At 36.4% G+C, this 22,925-nt stretch overlaps 3 protein-coding genes and 1 non-coding gene across 5 annotated transcripts; 2 read left to right on the top strand and 2 right to left on the bottom strand.

Annotated features, from left to right (window-relative positions):
- Positions 1-2,752: 2,752 nt before the first annotated feature.
- Positions 2,753-5,701, top strand: LOC141597175 (uncharacterized). 2 transcript variants are annotated; one of them, XM_074417547.1, is made up of 3 exons: positions 2,753-3,132; positions 4,055-5,210; positions 5,299-5,701. In XM_074417547.1, the coding sequence occupies exons 2-3, from the start codon at positions 4,077-4,079 to the stop codon at positions 5,320-5,322; spliced, it is 1,158 nt and encodes a 385-aa protein (XP_074273648.1). In that variant the 5' UTR covers positions 2,753-3,132; positions 4,055-4,076; the 3' UTR covers positions 5,323-5,701. The 2 variants fall into 2 exon arrangements, with proteins under 2 accessions (XP_074273648.1, XP_074273647.1); XM_074417546.1 differs by lacking the exon at positions 2,753-3,132 and adding an exon at positions 3,218-3,529.
- Positions 5,702-6,136: 435 nt separating this feature from the next.
- TRNAL-CAA (transfer RNA leucine (anticodon CAA)) lies at positions 6,137-6,220 on the bottom strand. Its single transcript has one exon. It is a non-coding gene; the product is annotated as a tRNA-Leu (tRNA).
- Positions 6,221-6,820: 600 nt separating this feature from the next.
- Positions 6,821-12,446, top strand: LOC141597176 (mediator of RNA polymerase II transcription subunit 4-like). Its single transcript, XM_074417548.1, has 2 exons — positions 6,821-7,050; positions 10,899-12,446. The coding sequence occupies exon 2, from the start codon at positions 10,939-10,941 to the stop codon at positions 12,169-12,171; it is 1,233 nt and encodes a 410-aa protein (XP_074273649.1). The 5' UTR covers positions 6,821-7,050; positions 10,899-10,938; the 3' UTR covers positions 12,172-12,446.
- Positions 12,447-13,056: 610 nt separating this feature from the next.
- Positions 13,057-19,688, bottom strand: LOC141597177 (glycosyltransferase BC10-like). Its single transcript, XM_074417549.1, has 11 exons — positions 19,145-19,688; positions 17,661-18,154; positions 16,700-16,798; positions 15,365-15,465; positions 15,207-15,278; positions 14,930-15,020; positions 14,337-14,417; positions 14,088-14,147; positions 13,875-13,997; positions 13,580-13,618; positions 13,057-13,491 (listed from the first exon to the last, which is right to left on the bottom strand). The coding sequence occupies exons 2-11, from the start codon at positions 18,003-18,005 to the stop codon at positions 13,363-13,365; spliced, it is 1,140 nt and encodes a 379-aa protein (XP_074273650.1). The 5' UTR covers positions 18,006-18,154; positions 19,145-19,688; the 3' UTR covers positions 13,057-13,362.
- Between the last annotated feature and the right edge of the window lie 3,237 nt (positions 19,689-22,925).

Below are 22,925 nucleotides of genomic sequence, written 5' to 3' on the forward strand. Positions count from 1 at the left end.
TTTTTTTATGTAAATATTAAATGGAGAGATGGTAAAAGGAATTTTTTTTTTTATTAAAGAACTAGATGCCCCACGGTGGGCGCCAATTGTTTTAGCAGGATTTCCCCTGAATGGATCCGGCTTTATTTAAAGAGTGATTTGGGTATCTAGTTCTATAAGTTTTGTATATTGTGAGTGAATAATAAGGGAAGACGAAGTGTAAGGAATATCACTTGTATTATTTTGATAAGCTGAATACAAATTTGTATAAGTAACTGAATACACGGGAATAAAAGATAAATTGTAAAGTAGCTGAATAAAAACCAATGAATAATGACTATCTTTACAAATGCTTGATTATGCTATTTATAATTCTACCGATATTAACGTTACATTATTCTCAACGTTCTTCCCCGTTTGTAGGAGCCGTTGCCAGATTAATAGGGCATGCTCCCTATTAATTCGCTTGACCTGTTCTACTTCTTAATTGATCTTCAGTCCTTCCCGTTTATCATTCATAGATGATGTAGCTTTATAGTTGGACTTGGTCTTCCTTGAGAATAGGACACGGTTATTGACTCATACAACTGCACTTTTTGTTTATCTTCTTAATCCAGCTTGTTTGAATGCCCTGCCAGGCTATTTCATACTTACTATCAGGCTCTTCTTCCAGGATCTAATAGCCTGCTTATCCTGTAATACTCTTCATCTGCCAAATAGTAGTCAGATTTGTCCGGCCCCTGGAGGTCTTAATCAGCCTAGTAGGGTCAGGCTAAGTCACAGTCAGACCAGGCTAAACTGGGCCTAACAAACGGTTATTGAGAAACAACCCGTTGTCTTTAGTTATAACAACGGTTTTGTATATTGCAACCGTTGTTATAACTTTCCCACCAAAATTGAGTCACACTTTCCACAACGGGTTTTTATACTTAAAACCGTTGTTAATAGTTTTAACAACGGGTTCCTTAAGAAAATCAACCGTTGTTAAAACCTTTTACAACGGACGCTTTAACAACGTCCGCTTTTTTATATAACAACGGTTTTAAACCGTTGTTATAGCCTGTATCTGTAGTAGTGTCTTGTGGTTATGGGATTTTTCTACCCAACTTAAGATTAAACTCTTTATATGGTTGTCTTGGTGGGACAAGTTTTCTCAGAACTCCACCATTCCCTCACGATCCATTATTTCCTCCCCCCGTTGCACCCTTTGTGAAAACCCCTCCATTCCTGAATCATCCCTTCATATTCTCTGTGACTGTAGTCGTGCAAGTGAGGTGTGGTCCTACTTTAAAGTCCAAACTACCTTCTTTTTTCTCGACCTCCAACCTTGGCTCCATACCAACTGTACCTCCTCTGACCCTTCTTGGAACACCCTTTTTTCCTTTATCATCTGGAGGCTTTAGACTGAACGTTGCAATGCTATGTTCACTCCCAACCCCATCCCCCCGTCCTCACGCCTTAGTACCCTCATCTCCTCCCAAGCCTATTCCTGGATTGCTGCCAATAATCACACCCCTCTTCCCCCTACCTTTGTTCACCCTACCTCTGCCTCTTGCTCGCGTAGCTGGGCCCCTCCGCCGTCTGATTGGTTTAAAATCAATGTTGACGCGGCCTTTTCTTCCTCTTCCTCCTTTGCTAGTATAAGGTGTGTCACTAGAAATAGTATTGGCTCTTGGGTTAGAGGTTGGAGCACTAGATTGGATGCCCCATCCCCTTTTATTTGTGAGGTGCTTGCGATTAGAGAAGGCTTGCGTGGTGCGAGTCAGTCCACTAGTAAATTTGTTATTGCTTCGGATTGTCTTAATGCGGTCAATGCCCTTACTAACCTAATCTCTCCTTGTGGACCTTTTGCTAACATTCTAATTGAGTGTAGGGAACTACTAGACCCCTCACCCCATTTAAAGATTGTCTTTGAGAAGAGAAGCGCCAACAAAGTAGCGGATGCTATCGCCAAATTCGCTCTTAAAGACACTAGCCCTCAGAATGGAAGTTTATTTGGGCTCATGCCCCTTCTTTTGTAATTGATTATTGTAATTCAGACTTTATTTCGGCTTGTACGCCATTAAGCCCCGACCTTCCCCGTGATGTATTTGAACTACTCTCTTTCATTTATTTAATGCACTAATTCAGTCCAAAAAAAATTACAAATATCCCAAGTTAAAAGACCAGGCCCATTTCTTAACCCAACATACATAACATATATTTATAGAATAGACTACACAAATTAGACCTAATTGTAAACTTTAGTGTTTAGGCGAGAGAATTTTCAATATCTCTTATTCTTTTAGCAGTAAGTAGACTATACAACCAGTTATAGTGGTTGTATAGAATAGAACCCGAACTTTATGATGTGTTTACTTGAGCTTAGATTTACCTATCACGAGTTTTATTTGAAAGATTCCGAGCTCCATCATAAAAATACTGAACTTAAAAATTTATAATGAAACTAATAAATAATATATATCTAACCATCCGTAGACATATATTCTCATTTCCGAAAGGAAAATTAGCACTTTCCGAAAGGCCTTTTCGTTTAAAATTAAAAATGAAAAAATATCAGTCATTTTGTCATTTTGTGGGAAAAAAAGTGACAATTTAATGAAAAAAAGTTAAAGCTTTTGTTTAATGAAAAAAGGGACAATTTAATGAAAAAAAAGTGTAATTTTAAATAGAAAAGCCGCATCTTAGGCGAGACAAATGGTAATCCATATCCATGTCGGCCTGCTGTACTCTAATATGGAATTTTATGTAATTCATAATTTAATTTTATTCTTTATATAAAGAGATACGGTATTGGAATTTATCTGCTTTTATTCTACTTGTCTGAGTTTCCTATCAGTTTTTTTCCTGATTAAATGCAAGTACAACTAATCCGACCAATGAATGCAATAAATTTACACTGTTTCTTTTTGCAGTCTTCAGTCCTGACATTCTTCTTCAATTTTGACATACACCCACCTTTTTCCTGGCAGTTTCATTCACTTTAAGACTAAACTTTCAATCATTTCTGCTAAAAATAAACAAAATTGAAACTGGGTTTTTTTTCTCTTGATTAATACTCCGTATTATATTGGGTTTCAATTAATTTGCTGTTCTAACATTTCATTGGCTCATTTTTTTATCAACTGGCCTGCAGCCCTGCAGTATTGTCAGGTTTGTCCTTTTCCAAATTAATTTGATTAAAATATTATTTTGGTGGTAAGTCTCTCTTAAGACCGTTATCTGTTAGAGAGATCCGTTTTAAATCCATTTCACGTTTAGAGTCGTCTTGAATAAGAATTTGTATATTTTTGACGTTTTAACAACGATGAATTATTGGAATTGAATATCAAAATGTAGCTAATATGTTAGTTGCCAAAAAATAAGGAGTAAAAAAGGTGGCTAACCATTGACTTTGGTAGATTAATGATTAGTCAAGTGGAAATTATAGTTTATATCCATGATTAGTGTTTAGTTGGTGAGAATATGTATGTTAAATTGTCCTAAAGAGTTTGTTTTGTCAATGTATCAACTGAATTTCCACCGCAATTCAAAGTTATTAAGAGATTAGGTAAGTCATTTCTTCATCTTGTAGTAGTAAATTAGATTTCTTGGGATTTTGTGTTTTTCTACATTTTGTTAGAATTTTGATTTTTGATAGTTGCATTTGTTAAGAAATTCCAAACCGGAGGCCCGGTTTCCCCGCTCATGCCTGAACATGGTCTTAAACGCCCCTGCTAATTCCTACTTGTCCCTTGTCAACATAGAATTAGGAGATTAATGAATTTCATACATGTAACTTGAACAATTTTGATTATGAAACATATGAATTGCTTAGGATGTTGATAGGTAGCCAAACATTGTATGGGTCTCTGATTGGATCAACAAACTTAGGGACAAGTATGGGTCTCTGATTGGATTAATTTGGGTTTTTGGTCATACTCAGATGGTTGTGTTTGGGTCTCTAACTGTCTAAGTGTGTGTAACTGGAGCCTTAGGTGAGTCGCCTGAGTCGAGTCAAGTTATCTGGGTACGCTCAATTTTGGTAAATCCACTTGTGTGTGTCTGATTGATGGATGTCCTCAAAAATTTTCAGATACGAAATTAAAAGCGCGACAATGATGGCTGCACGAACTATGTCCCTAGGGAATCATGAGATTTGTGTCAAGGAGACTTTACAAGCTCAGCAAGAACTGCTTCAAGACCTGTACACTGAATTGGATCAGGAGCGAGAATCCTCGGCTACTGCTGCTGATGAAACTCTATCAATGATTTTACGCCTGCAAGGTGAAAAGGCGGCAATGGAAATGGAGGCCAGCCAATATAAGAGAATTGCAGAGGAGAAAATGCATCATGCTCACGAAACACTCGAGACTTTCCAAGAAGTTATTTACCACAAAGAAATGCAGATTGCTTCCCTTGAGTTTCAAGTCCAGGCTTACAAGTTCAAACTTGCAAGCTTAGGGATCAATGACTTAGCGTCCTCTGACGTGCAGTACCCAGAAAACATATTATCAAGAAAGAATAATGGGTTAGTTGAGGAAACAAATTCTCAAACCTCTGTGGAAGCGTTCAAAAGGGGATATTCTCTGCCTCCTCGGGCAGATTCTAACTCGTACTCTGAAGAGATTAAGAAGTTAGATGAACGGGTTAAAGAGTTTACTAAGCTAGACAGTTTGAACAATGTTCCTGTACCTGAAGGCTCATTGAATTGGCCAGATGATTCATCAAATAAAACTGATATTGACGAAAGTTCTGAAAAAGTGCTTGATGTTCAGGGTATCTTTGAAGTTACAAAATGTTCCGATGATGATAAGAAAGGCAAACCCGAGTTGAATTTGGAAAAGGAAATTGGGATAAAAAAGATGGATTGTGAAAAAACTTCGATGAAGCTAAAAGATGTGATAGAGAAAATTGCCAGGGAAAGGAAACCGTTGGTATCACTGAGTGAATATAACGGATCACATAAACCAAAGAGCGGGTGGCCTGAGATACAAAAACTTTTGAAAAATCAGACATTTGGTGTTGCTGACTTTGAAGTTAAGCAGTTTAACAGAAGGCTTAAGCAAATTGAAGATGGGCGGTTTATGAGCACAGTCCGCGAAAGCAATCATGAAAATGAAGATGATGAAGAATTGAAGTTATTGAGGGAGATCATGGAGAAAGTCGAGGCGATGCAGTCTGAGATCACGAGCTGGAGAACTAAGAAATTTCCTCCACAAGAAGATCGTTCATTTGGTTGCTTCAAGGAGGTAGTTCCTCTAACTTTACTGCTGAAACATAACTTACATTTTACGCCAAAACATGTCTTATAATTATTCTGTATTTTCTTTTCAACAGGTGATGCAATGCTTTTTGCCGTAATCTTATGGGTTATGCACTTATGCCTAAACAAGTATACAGCATTAATTTTCACACTGTTTCCTGAAGCTGATGTATGAACAAAAGGATGGTGGAGATGGATATCAGAGACTTCATATGAAACTTTTCTTCTTTTTAAGGCTAAATATAAAGTTTGAATCTAATTTGTATTTTCTGTTAAATGTAAGGGTTGTCGTCTGTCGGTTATTCCATGAATGATCCTTACATGGTTAGCTGACACAGCGCAAGAACCCATCTACTTTGTCTGATCTTATAGTTTCCTGAGTGCAGAATTGCATTCGCGGCTACTTTCTAGTTTCTACATGTAGAGTTATTACACTAGTCCTATTTTGATTGATGGGTGAATCGACTTAATTTACCATGCTATTGCAAAATTGGATCATTTTGAATATAAGGTAAAACTATATTTTGACCATGATGCTCCATTATAATGCTGACTTACTGAGATTCTTACGATTTCTGATGAACTAAGTAAGCATAACATGCAAAGATTAGGGCTGTTTATTTTCAACACTTTCTACATCCAAAAAACAAAAACAAAAATTGCGAAGTTTTTGTTCTGTTCTGTCGACGTCTTAACTGGAGTATTCAAATCCTGTTTCCAATTTCGGCATACCATGAATGCATCTCAAAATCAATTATCCAGAGTCAATATGAAAATCGTAAATCCCGGTTGTGCAGCTTATAAAATCTGTGGAAAAAAGCAGCGGCAGGCCAGGCAATAGCACGTAGTTACACGGGAACCCATTTGACAGGAAATGTATGAGGAGCAATGAAGACAGCAAATAATAAAAAATGTCAGAAGTGGGATTTGAACCCACGCCCTCTTTCGAAGACCAGAACTTGAGTCTGGCGCCTTAGACCACTCGGCCATCCTGACTTTGATGTTTAATATTCAAGTTGTTCTTTATTTATATATTTTTATGTTGACTATTCGTATTAGATGTTGTGTTGAACCAAATCAAGTACTCCGTAACTAGTTTAGATCCCGCGCAATGAATGCGCGGTATTTATAGAATTTTTATTTTTGTATTACTTAATCACGCTAAATTAACCCCTCGTTAATTTTTCATGTCATTTTACTTAATTTTTCATATTTCACGTCTTTTTTACAATAATTTGTAATATGAACCCAATTTTTTTTACTTCGAGATTTGTAATATATGAACCCAAATTTTTGACAATGATTGAGGATTTTTTACTTGTAGCAATATAGCAATGATTGACGGTATATTTTTTTGGCAATGATTGAGGATTTTATACTTATTTTTTGGCAATCAGTTTTTACGTTATTTTTGGGCAAGATCATTGATATGATCTAGATTTAGCACATAGTAGTAGAATAGGGTTACACATATTTTTTGGGAATCATTTTTTACATTAGACCTAGCCCATAGTAGAATGCAAAAATTAAACGCCCAATTAGAAGATAATATTTTAGGCGGGAAAAAACGTAGATTGATCTATTCATTTAGTAAATAGAGGATCCGTATACAATGCTTGTAATTTCCACTTGAACCGCCATTAAAGCTCTAAAGCTAGAGCTCGAATTGCCTAAATCTTGTAAAAACTTCTTTTAATATGATAACACAATTATTCAATCTGCTTAATTGATGCAATTCTATTAAACCTCTAACCCTAGACCCAAATCATAAGTTCACAATACAAAAATTCGATTTCTTTCAATTGAACTTCCGATACTAATCTCAGGTATGTATTTCTTCAACCTCTTAAGTTCTAATTCATTTTTGTAATGATTTCTGCTCAATGTAGATGAAACCCTAGGTAATTAATTCTGAATTTGTTTGCCCTAATTACACACCAACTTCGTAAACACTTGCTAGTTATCTAAATTATTGAGAAAATTAATTAATTTACTGTGGCTGAATTAGGTATTATTGATTACGTATTATTGTTATTTCGACAAGTTTGTAGTGTATGGTAACTATGAGATTTTAACTAAAGCTGTTCATGGGCGGTCTCAACTGTTATGCAAGCTCACGAAAGAAGCGGGGTAACCCGCTTGCCCGTGAGCCAAAATTCTACATTGACCTGACTTTGATCGGCCGAAGTATTCCCACATTTGGTTACATCTAGAATTTAGTTAGAGTGCAGTAAAAATTATGGGGATGGCTGAGGCCTGCAGGCCTCGGCTTGTGCTAAATTTGCTTTGTTGAGTTTGGTTGGGTGTGTAACTATCGAATGAGATGGTTGACTGAGGGGAGGAACTAGAACAACTGTTTGGTTTGGAGTGTAAATGTGGTGTTTGAGCAGAAATGTCGTATGACTTGTCAAAGAGGCTTGAGCGTGATATATTCCATGGCTAGTTAATGAAAACATAAAATCAAAGAAATTCCGAGTACTAAATTAGGGTTTTAAGTATTTGAGGAGGAAGACCTGTACTCCTCCTTGTCTTCTCCTTTCCTCTCATATTAATTTCGAATTGTTCTATTAAAGTTTCCGAAATGAATTAGGGTGAAATTTTGATTTCTAAGTTGGGGGCTATGTTGATTTGGGGCTCTTTGATAGGATCTGTATTTTGGTCAACTGGCGATGTAATTGTGTCTGATTAATGTCAATGGGCATGACTTGATGATTAAATTGACGAAAATGTGTTGGATTTATTGGTGTCTTGGTGTGAACGATTAGAGAGCAAAATGTGAGTGAGTTAAGTTGGTGAAATTGAATTGGGTGAGAATTCAAGTATTGTTAGCTGAGAATTGGTTTAGTCACTTACGATACTAGGGTATATTAAGGATGTTTTGGGCATATACTGGGGTGGTCTGCTTACAAACTAAAAGGAAAGTGACGTCATTTTGTGTGTAAATACTTGTTATGGGTCATTGATTCGATATTGTTATTATAGTATTCAGGCCCGTCTTTGACCCTGTGCGGCCCGTGCCGTCGCACAGGGCCCCCAAATATTTGGCCCAAATTACGTAAAATGCAACAGTAAATGGAAAGTTGAGTAGAACTTTGGCCCAAAATTAATCGTGATATTAGGCATAGATTCCATTTTCATTTAGGGGTCGTTTGGTTCAACAAGTCGGAATGGAATGGAATGGAATTTGATAGTATGGTGGTATGGGATTCTAAATCCATACTTGTCTTATCTTGTTTGGTTCATCATAAATTATAGAAGGTTGGAATGGAGTTTGAATCCAAGGGGGGAGGGTGGGTATGGGATTCCAAGGGGTTGGGGTGGAGTTAGAATCCATTGGGTATCTAACTCCATTCCAAATCACCCCAACCAAACAATGGAATGGATCAAATCCATTCCATTCCATTCCAATATATCCAACCAAACACCCCCTTAATGACTATCCATTACTCCGTATTTCTTTCCTCTTCCCAAAATATTAATTACCTCCTTAACTAAATATTTTTAATAAATTTTAAAAAGTTGTATTTCCAAGTGCTCATTACATAAATTCATGATGAAATTCTTTCTAAACATTTTTTTCGAAGAATACAATTTATGGGTAGACATGTTCATATATCTTTCCTTCAATTACTTTCATCAATTGTTAGAACTTAGAACTAAAGGCAGGATTTTTTTCCTTCAATTTGTATGAATTACCTTAATTCTCCCTTTCTACTCCTGTTAATATATTATGTTTGGATTTTGATGTTTAGTATTTTTATTGTGATAATTTTTATGATTGTTTGCGATTTCTTGTATGAACATAAGTTAAAGTTGATATCGTAAAACAAAATTATACGGTTATATTTGTTGTGTTTGTATTGTTTAAAGATCGGATATATGAATTAGTTGGATATCAGACCAAATAATTAGGTTATTTTCACATTTATTTTTATAATAATATATTGGTAGGGGCCCATATTTTTGATTTCGCACAGGGGCCCTCAAATCCCCGAGACGGCCCTGATAGTATTATAGAACATTTAGGAATTTTCACATATTTAGAAGCCCTAGCATCCTAATTTGGTTTACGGTGTGCGATTGACAAAGGGGAAGTTTGTGTGGAGTCTGTCAAATGGTTTTAATAAGTTGTTTATGGACTAGAAGTATGACAAGTAAGAGTAGAGTGGCATGTTTGTGGTAGTAGTATTAGGTGAATCGTGTTGGTGGAGTATATTGGGATGGAGTTAATCCATTCCAATGATTTGTTGAGGTACTTTGGAACGGAGTTAGATTCCTATTAGATTCTAATTCCATCTCAGCCCATTGGAATTGCGTACCTGCCTTGTCCCCTAGGTTTCAAGCTTTGTTGCTCCTATCATACGAACTTAGAATGAACCAAACAGCTACAAATGGCTATGACCTTTATGAGCTTAGCGACTCGGGGAACTTGGATTTGAAAATACCACCACCAAGCCCCACCACTACCACTTAAGACACCATTACAAAAACCTGTCACCGGCGTTGTTACTGTTACATTATACGGAGTACAAATTAGAAAATTGCTGACAGTTTCTTTGCTTTCTTTCATTTTTGCATTTGTTTTCTGGCTTGTGGGAGTCTAAAAAAGAATATTGGATTGAGTTCAAGGTTCGACACTACATTCTAGGGTTCAGATAAGGCTGACAGATCAAAGTATCTTTTTGCAGTATCTAACTAGCCTGTTTTGCTTTAGACTTTGGGATTCATTTAATACTATAATTCAGGAGTAAGAAGATCGTTATTCTGTGCAAAGTGTGGAAAAGTCAGAATCAAGTTACCTTTGAGTGTCTTGCATTCATTTAGTCTACTGTTAGTAGTGGTATATGGTATTTTGGTACTGTATTGTTGTAATGGATCAAATCAGAGTGGGTATGGCATGGATATTTTGTTGTAGAATGATTCTCCTAGTTCAGTAGCGTTGCACTTGTCTAGAGAATGCTGGCTGAGACCTGAGGATAACATAGACCTACGAGTTTGCACCCCTCTATTCTCTTCACAGTTGCTTGTGGCTCCACCCTGTCGTTTCTGCTGTTGGGGCAAGTTAAATTGGTTTAACCATTCTTGCAAGCTTTTGGTAAGATTGAGTGTAGATCTGGTCCGCATTGTTCCAGCTCATTCAAGGAAGTTGAGCCAAGCACAGGGGAATAACTTTAAGATATTGAGTTAGTTTCATTTAGTTTGCCTTCCTTTTCGTGCTGATTCATAAATTTCGTCTCTTGGAGTTATGTGGTGGATATACAGTTTTTTTTTCTGAGTCACAAAAATGAGTTTATAATGTCAGAAAATATTGAGGTTCATGTTAGCTGCCTCATTTCGATTCTCATTCATATTACGTTTATGTTGTTTGTGTGATTGTAAGCAATGGCCGTAGTTTTGACATAATGAAAGTTTTTTTTTTCTTCATTTTACTTTTTTTCAATCCCCTCACCATTCATCAACTACTTGCTAATGCTCAATAAATACCCTCTGAAATTCTAAATGATGTTTGATCTTTGAGATATTTGTAGCTTGTGGGCCAATTTTTTTGATGGGAATCCTGTAAAACACGATCTTACATGTAGGACCAACCCAGATCCTTTTGTTTTCCTCGTATAGTAATAACGATGTCTCACACATTCTGGTGATTTTTCTGATTCTGATTTTCTCGTTTCAGGTACTTTCATCTTGCATCTTGCTGCACAAAAGTACTCAAAATGTTCCAAAGTGTACCTCGCCAAGTTGTGCCATCGCCAGCTAGGCTAGGCCTGTCAAACCCTAATTCACCCTCTCTTCAAAGTCCCAGTGCATCTAAGCCGACCTCTCAACAAGTTTCTCAGTCTCACCAGTCTAACCAACAGATAACCTTGTTGACTCCAAAAATAACGTCGCCCACTCTTCTTTCTCTTCTCCCTCCTCTTTCCAGAGCTCAAGCTCTTCTACTTCAGATGGCCTCCTTAGCCACTAAAATCTTTGATGTCTCATCCAATCGTGCTTCCTGGGTGAGTGCCTTTCGTGGCTCACTACCAACTTTCCTCTCTTCGCAAATCCAATCCATGAGCATACCAACACTTGATTCCTCTGTTTCTAATACCAAAGAAATAACTTCCCTTGTCACCTCACTTCAAACACAGTTATTTGAAGCAGTTTCGGAACTTCAAGAAATTCTTGACCTTGAAGATACCAGACAAAAGCTAAATCATGAAATTGAGATAAAAAATGCTAAAATTCTTTCGTTTACTAAGAAACTGAAAGAGGCCGAGCGAGTTCTCGACATTCTAATAGATGATTATGCCGATTATCGTCGTCCTAAACGATCAAAATCAGAAGATACCGAGAACTCGTCTACCACTACAATTGTTGCATCTCAGCTCAAATTGTCAGATGTCATCTCCTATGCTCACAAGATAAGCTATACAACATTCGCACCACCTGAGTTTGGTGCTGGTGGACCGCTTCGAGGTGCTCTCCCACCGGCCCCACAAGAGGACCAAATGCGGGCCTCCCAGCTGTATGCTTTCTCCGATCTTGATGTGGGCCTACCTAAAATGGCCGAGGACAAGGAACGAGCTATTGAACCTCTCATCGAAATCCATGCTATACCTGAGCCCGATCCAATGGAAGCAATCAAAGGTCAGCTCCCGTCAAATTTCTCGGTCCCTGTTCCAGCAGGCTGGCAACCCGGTATGCCGGTGGAGCTACTGGATCTACCCTTGCCGCCAGCTGGATGGAAGCCCGGGGACCCCATCCCATTGCCTCCGTTAGAGTCGGCTCCATTATTACCTCCTAAAAGTGTACACCAGCAACCACGACCTGCTCCTCCATCTGCGCCTACAAGAGTACCTGAAGTTGTACATGTCCGCCCTGTTGACATCCGTCTTCCAGGTCTGGATGATAGTAGTGATGAATATTCTACTTCTTCCGAGGAGATCTCAGATGACGAGGATTAACTACACTAGATTAGTGCGTAACTTGGTATCTAACAATTTGTAACATCCATTGCTGATACTTGCCCTTTTTTGTTTGTGGTGATAAATATGATGAACTTCTGTATTATATGAAGTCAGAAAAGCTCCCTCACAATTTTCTTGCAGGCGCAGCGTTTTTCGGAAGAGAGTAGAAATTGAAGTATTACTGGCTGATCATACTATGCTTATGTTACTCCTTCCTGTGGCCCTTCCGATCCAGTTGATCTAAAACTGTGAATGTAGGCTCTCTTTGGGATTATGTATTTACATTTTGTACTTTCAGTCAGATATGGCGATTTGAGATGTAAAGGCTGGTAAATTAAGATTCGAACGTTTGTTACAGACGGTACTTCATGCATCATCAGATGCCAATATTGTCGGGCAAGACAATAATCAAGCACTCGTTAAACCAATGAGCTCACCGCTCAATCTTCTGGCTTAATCAGACTCGAAATGATCAACGACCAAGTAACGCCTATCTGATTGATGACAATGATTCATGTCTAAGCAACGACTGTGTTCAATGACTTGACATTATGAATTAGCTTCTCGGCGATCCTAATAAGATATATTCGACATTTAACTTCAAAATACCAACTTTTTTTAATGGCACATTACCATATATACGGAGTATAAAACTTCTTTAATCTCAATGATAGTTAATAGAGTATTTATTTTGTGGTCCTCCCTTTTTTCTGACTTGAAACTGTTTTCGCCTTTAAAAACCGATTTTATATGAGTTCCTTGTTATGTAGGTAAATAGTTATAAGATTTTTGTTAGTAAATCGATATTCAGATGAACCGAACTAGACCAAATCAGAATGATATTAACCAAACAAAACTTCACTCGATCGCTAACTCAGAAAATATGAGGCTGTAAAAATTGTATTTAATCTAAATGGAAAATTTTCATGTTGCATTTCAGAAAGATTGTCGTCAAAATGGCTAGATTTCACAAGGTATGAGTTGAAAGAATAGACACAGTTGCCGGATTCTATCAAAGAATCCAATTGACGGAAAAAAATGCTCCTTGTCAAGCTGCTATTATGTCTGAGTTAAGGCTTTGTCATTGAAGCGGCTCAATAAGATCTCCGAGCAATTCGGTATGCGGACGGACATTTACAAAATGGGGTCGCAAAGGAGTCAACCCAAAGAATTTACTTGGATTTGTACTTAGGCAGAAGTATAGTTGGAGAAAAGTTCTGTCATAACGCTCAAAGTTTCTGGGTAAAATTTTCTGGCGAAAAGATAACATGGCCGCTTTACTCCATTCCATAAACATGGCTTTACATCCATTGCGGTCTGCAATATTTTGACAAGAGTGATGATATTCAGAGTTCAATCGACTCATCAAATTGGAACATCAGTGAGAAACGGCATAGATTCTTACCCATGACTCGCTAGTTTCATGCACAAATTCATCAATTGACTGCAAAACAAAAACAGATAGATAGCAACAATCAGCCGAGTGTGAAAGTGGAGACGGTGAGAGGAAAAAAATCATACTCCGTACAATTCTTCAAGTAAACTGAATTTCTATTTTTTACTTTCCGGTGTAATTCCAGCTACAATGACAATTTTGATGCTGATGCGTTCTAAATCTAGATCATGATGTGCATCACTAGTCGATGACATTACTAACTAAGCTAATTGACACGTGAAGTATTGTGAAGGAAAATTCATACCGTCAGATTTTGCAGTAGCTCATAGCTGACATCCTGTGACCTATATGACTTCGGATGCCACTTATGTTCGGACCAATCAACATGCGTGACTGACCAGTTTGCCATGCCTCCTGGATCGATCATCTAAAATCGCGAAAAAGGTGTGATATTTAAACATTTATTGGACATACGAAAAAAAAACTTTTTAACTTTTGGAAGATGACTGGTGCTTACATTAAAAAGGGTTGGTATATAATGTTCATCAGAATAGCAATTGCGTCCCTCGAAACCAGGCTGCCAAGAGAATAGAGACATAAAACCAAACATTTCAGTTTCACAAAGCAACACTCTGATTGTTGTAGATCCAAAATTGGCATCCGCAATAGGCCAATATCATTGGATGACTTCGAAAATTACAGGTAAAGAATGACGAAGTATAGGGCCAAATCACAATGTTAATCAGGAGTCGAGAGAAAAGCTTACCTTGCAGTAATTCTTGAACTTTGAGTAGTAAAGGTTGTCCGATATAACAATTAATGCATGTTGTCGCTTCAACGTGAACCACTGCATAGCATTTATTCAGGATATGTTATGATCACAATATGGAGCAAGATTTTGTAAAATGCCAAGAAAAATGAATTATACGATATCATTTCAATAGTTTTTGACAGATCGAAAAAAAACCCAAAGAGGACATCAGACAGACAACCGCTTCACATAAATGTTATTAGGCATGGCCCGGAGGTCAAGCAGCATGGTTACTGAACAGCTCAAGCCATTGGAGAAAAGGAAAGCGCATAGAGGATCGACAAACAGAAAGATAGAAGATTCAATGTAACTCTCAGAGAAGTTAAACAAGAAATCAAGGTCTGAGAAATGTCCTATAAACTAGACCCTTTAGCCAACCACGGAGCCAGAAAATAAAATTTCAAAATATTGAGGACAACAGACAAATTTTATGATTTTCTCGATGCTTTTCAATGAAGGTTTACCAATTTTGAATATTTCGTGGGAGCTAAACTCCTACGGTTAATGTCAAGTCAAACATAATTCACAGATTAGCCATGAAGTCAAACCTGAGCACCCTTTCGGAAATCTTTCTTCTGAATTTCAGGCAACATATGTGGTGAAAACCTTTCATTTCCATGAGGGCCTGGATCCAAAAAACTGGCAAAAATAGACAGGAACGCACATTTAAATACACGAAACTCCATTTGATTACAAAAAGTCTTCATTCTTGGCATGGGAATCACTACACATTGAACTTATGAGATAACCAAGATCTATACTTCTTTCTATAGGCTTATAGCAGAAAGTGCCAGAAAGTAAATGGTACAAGCTTATTGTACTCACCTATCAATGTAGCTTAAATTGGAATACATCAGGAAGTTGTACACATATTCAAATTTATGCAATGGTACACAGCTGCAATTATATAAAAGGATCATCAATAAAATCGGCCAATAGTATAGAGGGGTAGTACAAAGCACGGGCGAAAAATGTTTGAATACCTATCAGAGAGTAAAACAAAGTGGTGATTGTTAGTATCCTTGAGTGCATAGCCCAAAAGGCGTCTCTCTGCGTCTATCATAGAGATTTGACCCCAGACAACCTGTAATCAAATAAACATACGGATCGAAATACTGTCAAACTGTATACAGCAGCACTTGCAATTTATCATAAACTCCTTCTGATATGATTGTGTAGTAGAATTTCAACACTGCCCTTTCCATCGGATTAAGGGACAAGTGCTTGTTTATATTGGGCAACTTATTATGCATCTATGCGATAATAGAAGAAAAAACAAAGGAACGCATGAGATAATGGCGGTGATCGATAGAGTAAGGAGATGCAGGGTAATAACTCCTCATAAGGAGATAATAGGTACCCACCTCCCCTTAGGTAATGCGGTGATGCAGTAATGCATTAATGCATTATCCTCATATAGGGGTACTAACTCCCACTAACATTTCCCGCATTTTCTCCTTTATTTGACCTTCGTTGCCCCGGAAACTATACTCCCGATCCAAGCAAGCCCTTTAAAGGATTGCTCGGTAAATCCTATGATCTGTTTTGTTTGGGATATTTATAGTTGGAAGCCAAGTTTCCTTAATTTGGTTGTATGGGTAAAACCAAGAAGGGCGAGGAAGGATAGAAGGGGGCAGAGGAGGGCGACGAGGAAGAAAAATGGGAATTCGTAGTGTAGGAAAGAAAAATAAGTTGGTTCTTAGGGAAAAGATATGTTGTCCAGTTTCAGTTTTCCCAGTGTCTCTACCATGCATACCAAACAACAAACATTAAAAAAAAAGTAACTTTGTGGCTAAATGTATTCCTCATACTACAAAGAGCCAAACCCTTTCTTTTCTCAAGTTGATTTTGGACATGTCTGAATTTCTGAAATAGGTAAGGGTAAATCAAGGAGTCTCGTGAGTATACCCATCTTTCCTTTTTATCTCAAAGGGAGCTTTGCAAGAGGTAACAGGAGTCAGGAATAGCGCAATGATATGGCAAAGTAAACTGAGGAATAGATAAAAGTGACTCAGGGGATAGCGACTGGCACAAAATCTACAGATGAAAAAGGATGACTCCACAAGTGCATCCAACATCAAATGCATCTAACCCCAAACAAGAGAAGCCACTTAAGTCTGTATTAACGAGGTAATTAATATGATAAAGCAATTATAATCAATTGTGATTTCACGATTATATTTCGAACCTCCGGTCAAGTTTCAAACCCTGGCCTCCTTTATATTTCATTCTAAGATTCGTCACTGAATATGATGACCAAATGAAGATGAATAACTAGGAGCATATCATTCACTCTGAACATATTTAACGTTTCTAACCTTATCACTGCGGATGTCACTATTAACAAAATAGCTGCTCTCGTGAACAGGTCTTCTTTGCGATGCATGTACATAAATACTGAACTTGCCTTCATGACCCTGCCAAACAAGATGTACTACGTCATCATAAAGAACATCTACACAAGAAAAAAGAGCTCGATGCTCAGTTTGCTCGACACATAAGAACAACTAATTCGCCTTCCATGTTCCATCACATAATCAAGATTCAAGAGACTGAGGCCATAATAAGAGCGCATAATGTTTTCTCTTATAGGAACAAAACATTTGCACTTAAAATCCGGAGAGTGCTTAAAAATTCATTGGCCAGTGTATATTAGCTTGGGTTAACACATGATAACAACTGTTCAGCGATTAATAGGCATTGGTTATTAGAAACATACAGTGGGAATTAAGAATTCCGGGTAAATAGATGGCAGGGTCAGAATTCATGAGATTTTTTGTAGGGTAAAATTGATAATAACTACCATTAAAAATCCATCTTCAAACTTAAAATCTTTTTTAACACTTGCAACCTTTTATGATGAAGAGGTAAGTACTTTTAGCGATTAGAACAACAACATTACCCCAGTGCCTCAATGGCTACCGGCCTACCGCAAATTGCGGGGTAGGGGGGACGGATATACGCAACATTACCCTTGTTTCAGCGATTAGAAACAAATAATAAATAATAATCTATGCTTCTAAGTGCAAATTAAACACCAAATACCGCAATGCTTCGACGGCTCCCACAACTAGCATGATGGGGGATATCGAGTGTATGTAGACTCACACATTTATTAAAAAAAATGGTTGTTTTTAGATGACCCATAGAGAAAATTCATCGAGAATTGTGGTGAATGACTACTACTAAACCATAAAAAGGAGCACAACCAGTTTGTGTATCATATAAAAAATAGGGGAAATATTTTAACAGAAGATAGAGCGGAAGAGAGAGCCTTACAGAAAAGAACTTATCCCAAAGCTTCTCAAAAGGCAAGCTTCCCGTGGTCAAGAACATGAACGCAATTTTAGGATTTTTTGTTGGTGGTAATGGAGATTTTAACATTTCCTTGGTTAAAACTTGAGATGCCAACTCTTCATCAGTTATTTCTCTTCTACCAGAGGGCGGAAGCCAATCCGTAAAAGCAGAGGAATTTTGGGGAGGATAGACATAACCACAAATAAGAAAGAAGCCAATGAAGCAAGCCAGCACTAACATCCATTTGGGTCTCTTGGAAGCATGTCGAGGGCGGTGGTGCATCGGTAAGATTTTCATGCTTATACGCCAAGCATCTGGCGTCTTCATATATAAACTACAGATCACAGCTCTCTCTAAAGATTGCCTTCAGCCCCTTTACAACTATCTTTAGTGTGCCTCCCTCTCCTTGCACACAAAAATGATAAGCGGCCACTAGTCAACAAAATCGACAATTCAAACACAGCTCGGACTTGAATCTGTAGTAAAAAGAAATCTATCAGGGTAACTTCTTCATATTGATTTCCTGATGAGTCATGACAGAATCGATCTCAAACTTGTATATTCCTCAGATAATTGCAATGTTAGCGGGTTGATCTAACCAGAAATTTTTGTTTACATCCGTTGTAAACAAGAATAATTTCAACGGAGGTATAAATCCATCCAAACCTAACACTTTTTTAAGGGTGATAGTGCTTTCCACCCCTTCGTTGTAACTTACAACGATTGTAAACAAGACTTACTGTGGTCTAACATGGGAACCTGTCTTATATAAGTTTTTTTTTTCTTGATTGCCAAAACAGCTTATGAAATTCACAATGCATATTGTAATACTAAGCATAGAAAGAAGTTCCATTTACGACCTTCACCGAACAAAACGAAGCTTCCATGATCTACCTATCGAAAATTTTGGCTCTTACAAAGTCAAACTAAATAGGAGTAGCAAAATGAAAAAGAGCAGTCAGCAGAAAAGCAAACAGTATACATTTTCTGATTGATTAACTTGCCTTCATTATAGTTGACCTCATCTAGATTACCAACCACAGAATTATGGTTTACAAGGCAATTAGATTACCAACTTTAGGGAATAAAAGGGATCATCCCCAAAGTCATATTCTTAATCCTGATGCATCCAAACTGTCACTTAACCGCGCCCACCAGACGAAAAACCCGAAAGCACCACAATCAATCAATCTTAACAAATTTCCAGCAAATTGCACACTTGGGCAATAATCAAAATCCCATGAAATTAAGCACATTCAGATTACATTCACCAAAAAGGCAAAAACTTTGAAAAGTACAAGTAAAAGGGTGCAGAAAAACATCAGATGCAAGTCAAACCAGCATTAATTTACATCAGAAAAATTCCTGAAATCTGTACAGTACCACATTAACATTCATTCATAATCAAGTCAAACATTTTTATAAATTCCAAATATTGAAAAAACAAAATTGAGTAAATTATATACCTGAAAAAGCAATCAAATTTGAAATTGCCCACTTCAAATCTAGATTTATGCAAATTCTTGAGACAAATGAAGATCTCAAATAGAGAGAGAGAAACACAACAAAGAAATGAAGATAGACAAAGAATTATGGTAGCTTTGATAAACAAGAACAGCTAGTATTTTAAATTATATTTATAATTTTCAAATTTATTTAATTAAAATAAAAAATAATATACTACTGCTATTGTTTTGTCTGTAGTAAAAAATACTGCAAATTGTCTATGGGTTTTTCTTCTACTTGATTAATTTAATAATTATAAAATTCCCAGCTAATCATTCATTCAACTTGCAAATAAACCCTCCCCTAATAACACCAATAAATTTACAAAAAATTTAAAAAATTGAAAAATAAATAGAGAAAATAATGGGTTTTTAGTAGAATGAATGTTGAGAGCATAAAGTTTGAATCTTTTTAAAAAATAAATTTAGAAGAAAGTTCAAATATATAATTTAAGGATGGAATAATTCTGGGTATATTGAGTTGATGAGTTGTGGGGGCGAAGACAAGGAAAGACCAAGTAGACTTGAATATTAAATTGGTAAGATAGAAAGTTTCAATAGAAGTTTTCTTGTTTGACCAATCAAAACCTTGATTTAGGTGATGTTTTGTAATTCTAAGATTCATTCAAACTTGGCATAACTTTGATGTTGCCAAGACATGGATGGTTTGCTCCAAAGAGGGTAACTTATCTTTAGAATTCTATTTTATCCAAATATACCAAATGTTTTACCCAAATTCTCGTAATAGGATGGGGATATTCGTCTATAGTTATAAATGGGTCAAATATACATCCACTTTAAGTATAACACAAGCAACAAGTTGTATGTTGAGGCCCAAAAATATCACCACTTTAACCATATTTGACCTGTCATTCACTTTAACAGATATATCCGTCTACAGTGAGACTAATTAAAAGTTTTAATATTCCAACCTCTAATAAATGTATGATGTTGATCATTTAGACATCTAATGGTGAACTAAGTTTATGTGATTGGTCGATCGAAAAAATTTCAGACAGCTTATGTGTATGATATTATCGTACACTCTAATCAATAAGAATACGCTGTTTTATTTTAGGAAAATGCAGGCGATGCCCCTGAGGTTTCACATTTTACTCGAAATACCCAATTTTTTTATCCGTAAAACTTTAAGAGATCATAACTCGTGTTTAGAAGCTCAGAAAGTGATGATTTTTTTTTTTTTCAAATTGATCATCTTTCCGAGAACAACGACTTGAAAAACAATATTGTCGAGTTTGTAATTCGTGACCAAGAGATTGGTCACTCAAAGTTTGTTTGGTCAAAAAACATTGACATATAAAAACTCCTAGCCACGGTATACAAATACGACAAAGTTTTATTTCAAATCATAGTTCTCAGAAAGATGATCGATTTAAAAAAAAATTATCACTTTCTGAACTCGTAAACACGAGTTTTGGCCTCTTAAAGTTTTCCGGATAAAAAATTAGGTATTTTGGACAAAATGGCAAAATTGTGTAATGGTTGGGACTTGGGATGTTATGGGGACTTGTTGACTGGGAAGTGGAAGTGTAACAGACAGGAGCCGAGCTAGAGCTCATCTATGATGGAGCTCGACTCATATTGTAAAAATCTAGTCCAACCCAAGTCTCAGTCCAAGCCCGAGCTCTTGAAAACAAAGCTTAAACTCGAATCATATGATATTTCACAAGTCCCCAAACTCGAGCTTTGTTTGCGCACATTACTTCAAGCATTGTTTTAATTCCATCATAATTTTTAAGTTAAAAATACAATTCAAACTAATTTTTTTCTCATTTATTTGTTTAAAATAACACTTAATATGTTAATTTATTATCCAAACTAATATTTTAATTATTTTATCATAAAAATGATATAACTTGAAGTATATATATATATATATATATATATATATATATATATATATATATATATATATATATATATATATATATATATATATATATATATAGATTTGGGATCCTATGAGAACCACTAGTATAATGAGAACCATGAGAACTTATTAGGAGTCATTAGATTAAATCTAATCGAAGGGTTCGGATTAAAGCCTTAGTTTTGAGATAAATCTATATTGTTTTCCTGTTTTACGTCACTTTACCCCCTGACACTTCTTCCCTCTTACCTCTCTCTATTCCCTTCTCTTTTTCCCCAATTACGCAACTCTCGATCACAATCATTCAATCAATAGCTTATTAATTTATCGAAGATCTTGTCGTTTCTGCTTTAATTAAAGAATATTTCGACTTGTTTATGCTTCAATCATGTAAGTTTTTTTAATTTCATAAGGTGATTAGTTATTCTCAAAGTTTCTTATTCGTTTCCATCATATTACCTCTAATTTCATCGTCTGTGATCATATTCGTCTAATTCTCGTTGATTTTATGAGTGTATTTTCGTCAAATTGAAGCAATCCAGTAAATCATTCTGTTTTGTCTTCATTTGTTGCTCCAATTATATAGATACTTTGCAACTCAGTAAGTAGGTTGCATTTTATGAGTGTATTTTCGTAGTCATCAAATTTTATTTATGAACAATTATATTTTGTTGGAGTTAATGCAATTTTAGTACATAGACTTGGAAAGTTCTTATCCTTTTTTTATCCTAGTGTTCTTTAACAGGTGAGAGCAACTTGGTCAATTATAATATTGGGATATTGTGCAGAAGATATTGAGTCTTTGCCTGAGTACGAGATCTTGTCTTAGTAAGTTGATGCGTAGTGAATCGCCTCTTGTCCCTTGTACTGTTGCATTTGGCAGATTTAGTATTATTCGTTGCATATTATTTCACTACGCATTTTAGAGGCTATTAGCTCAATGGTAGAGCAATGTGCCAATTTTTGCACAAAGGTATGGGTTCGAGTCCCATATAGCCTATTAAATAGCAAATCACATGATTGGAACTTGTCAAAAAGCAAGCAATAGACTACAATTACGATTAAGCAAGCAGCATTAGTTGGGACGGGATCGTTTTCATAGCAAGTTGTTGGATTCAAGTATAAATCACTTTGGCGACCTAGTTCTGTACGAACTCTGTTCCTGCAGGATGTTTCAATTTGAGGATGGGCCAACTGAACGTGAATTGTACAACATGGAAGCTGATTGCATTTCCTGAAAACATGCTACTAGAACAAGGTAGCTTGCAGCAAGACAAACTCCGTAGCTTGTATGCTTCTTGGTAATTCTAAATAATACAGTAAGCTCTTGTAATTCTTGGGTATGTCTAGATAGTTTGTGCACATAATTTGGTATTGTTGATGCAGCTCATATAATCGAGAAAGATGTATTAGTATGTGATGTTTCGACTTTCAAAGTCTAAGTTTCGCTTCATCTATGATCAATGATAATCTTGAAACTGTAATCAATTTTCAGATCAAAGTCTTCACATGCATGAAATAAGTGTTATATGTGCATGAAATAAGGTTCTATGTGCATGAAATAAGGTTCTATGTGCATGAAAAAGTTCTCATTATGATACTAATCACTGTTAGTTAAGGACATTAATTTTATATGGTCATGAAATAAGAGACTACGTGCATGAAATAAGGTTCTCTGTGCATGAAATAAGTGTTAAATGGGCATTAAATAAGGTTCTATGTGCAATGAAATAAGGTTCTATATGCATGAAATAAGGTTTTATATGCATGAAATAAGGTTCTATGTGCATTAAAAAGTTCTTCAGTTGCACAGTTCGTTATATTATTTTACTAATTACTGTTGGTTAAGGA

This window comes from Silene latifolia, chromosome 8 (assembly GCF_048544455.1).
Source record: "Silene latifolia isolate original U9 population chromosome 8, ASM4854445v1, whole genome shotgun sequence".
NCBI lineage: Eukaryota > Viridiplantae > Streptophyta > Magnoliopsida > Caryophyllales > Caryophyllaceae > Silene > Silene latifolia.

Coding starts and splice junctions, on each gene's coding strand:
- LOC141597177 (XM_074417549.1), bottom strand. CDS start 18,005: ATGAAGACGCCAGATGCTTGGCGTATAAGCATGAAAATCTTACCGATG. Junction 15,021..15,206: donor AATTTAAGCTACATTGATAG/GTGAGTACAATA, acceptor TATTTTTGCCAG/TTTTTTGGATCCAGGCCCTC. Junction 13,998..14,087: donor ATATACCAACCCTTTTTAAT/GTAAGCACCAGT, acceptor TCGCGATTTTAG/ATGATCGATCCAGGAGGCAT.
- LOC141597175 (XM_074417547.1), top strand. CDS start 4,077: ATGATGGCTGCACGAACTATGTCCCTAGGGAATCATGAGATTTGTGTC. Junction 5,211..5,298: donor CATTTGGTTGCTTCAAGGAG/GTAGTTCCTCTA, acceptor TCTTTTCAACAG/GTGATGCAATGCTTTTTGCC.
- LOC141597176 (XM_074417548.1), top strand. CDS start 10,939: ATGTTCCAAAGTGTACCTCGCCAAGTTGTGCCATCGCCAGCTAGGCTA.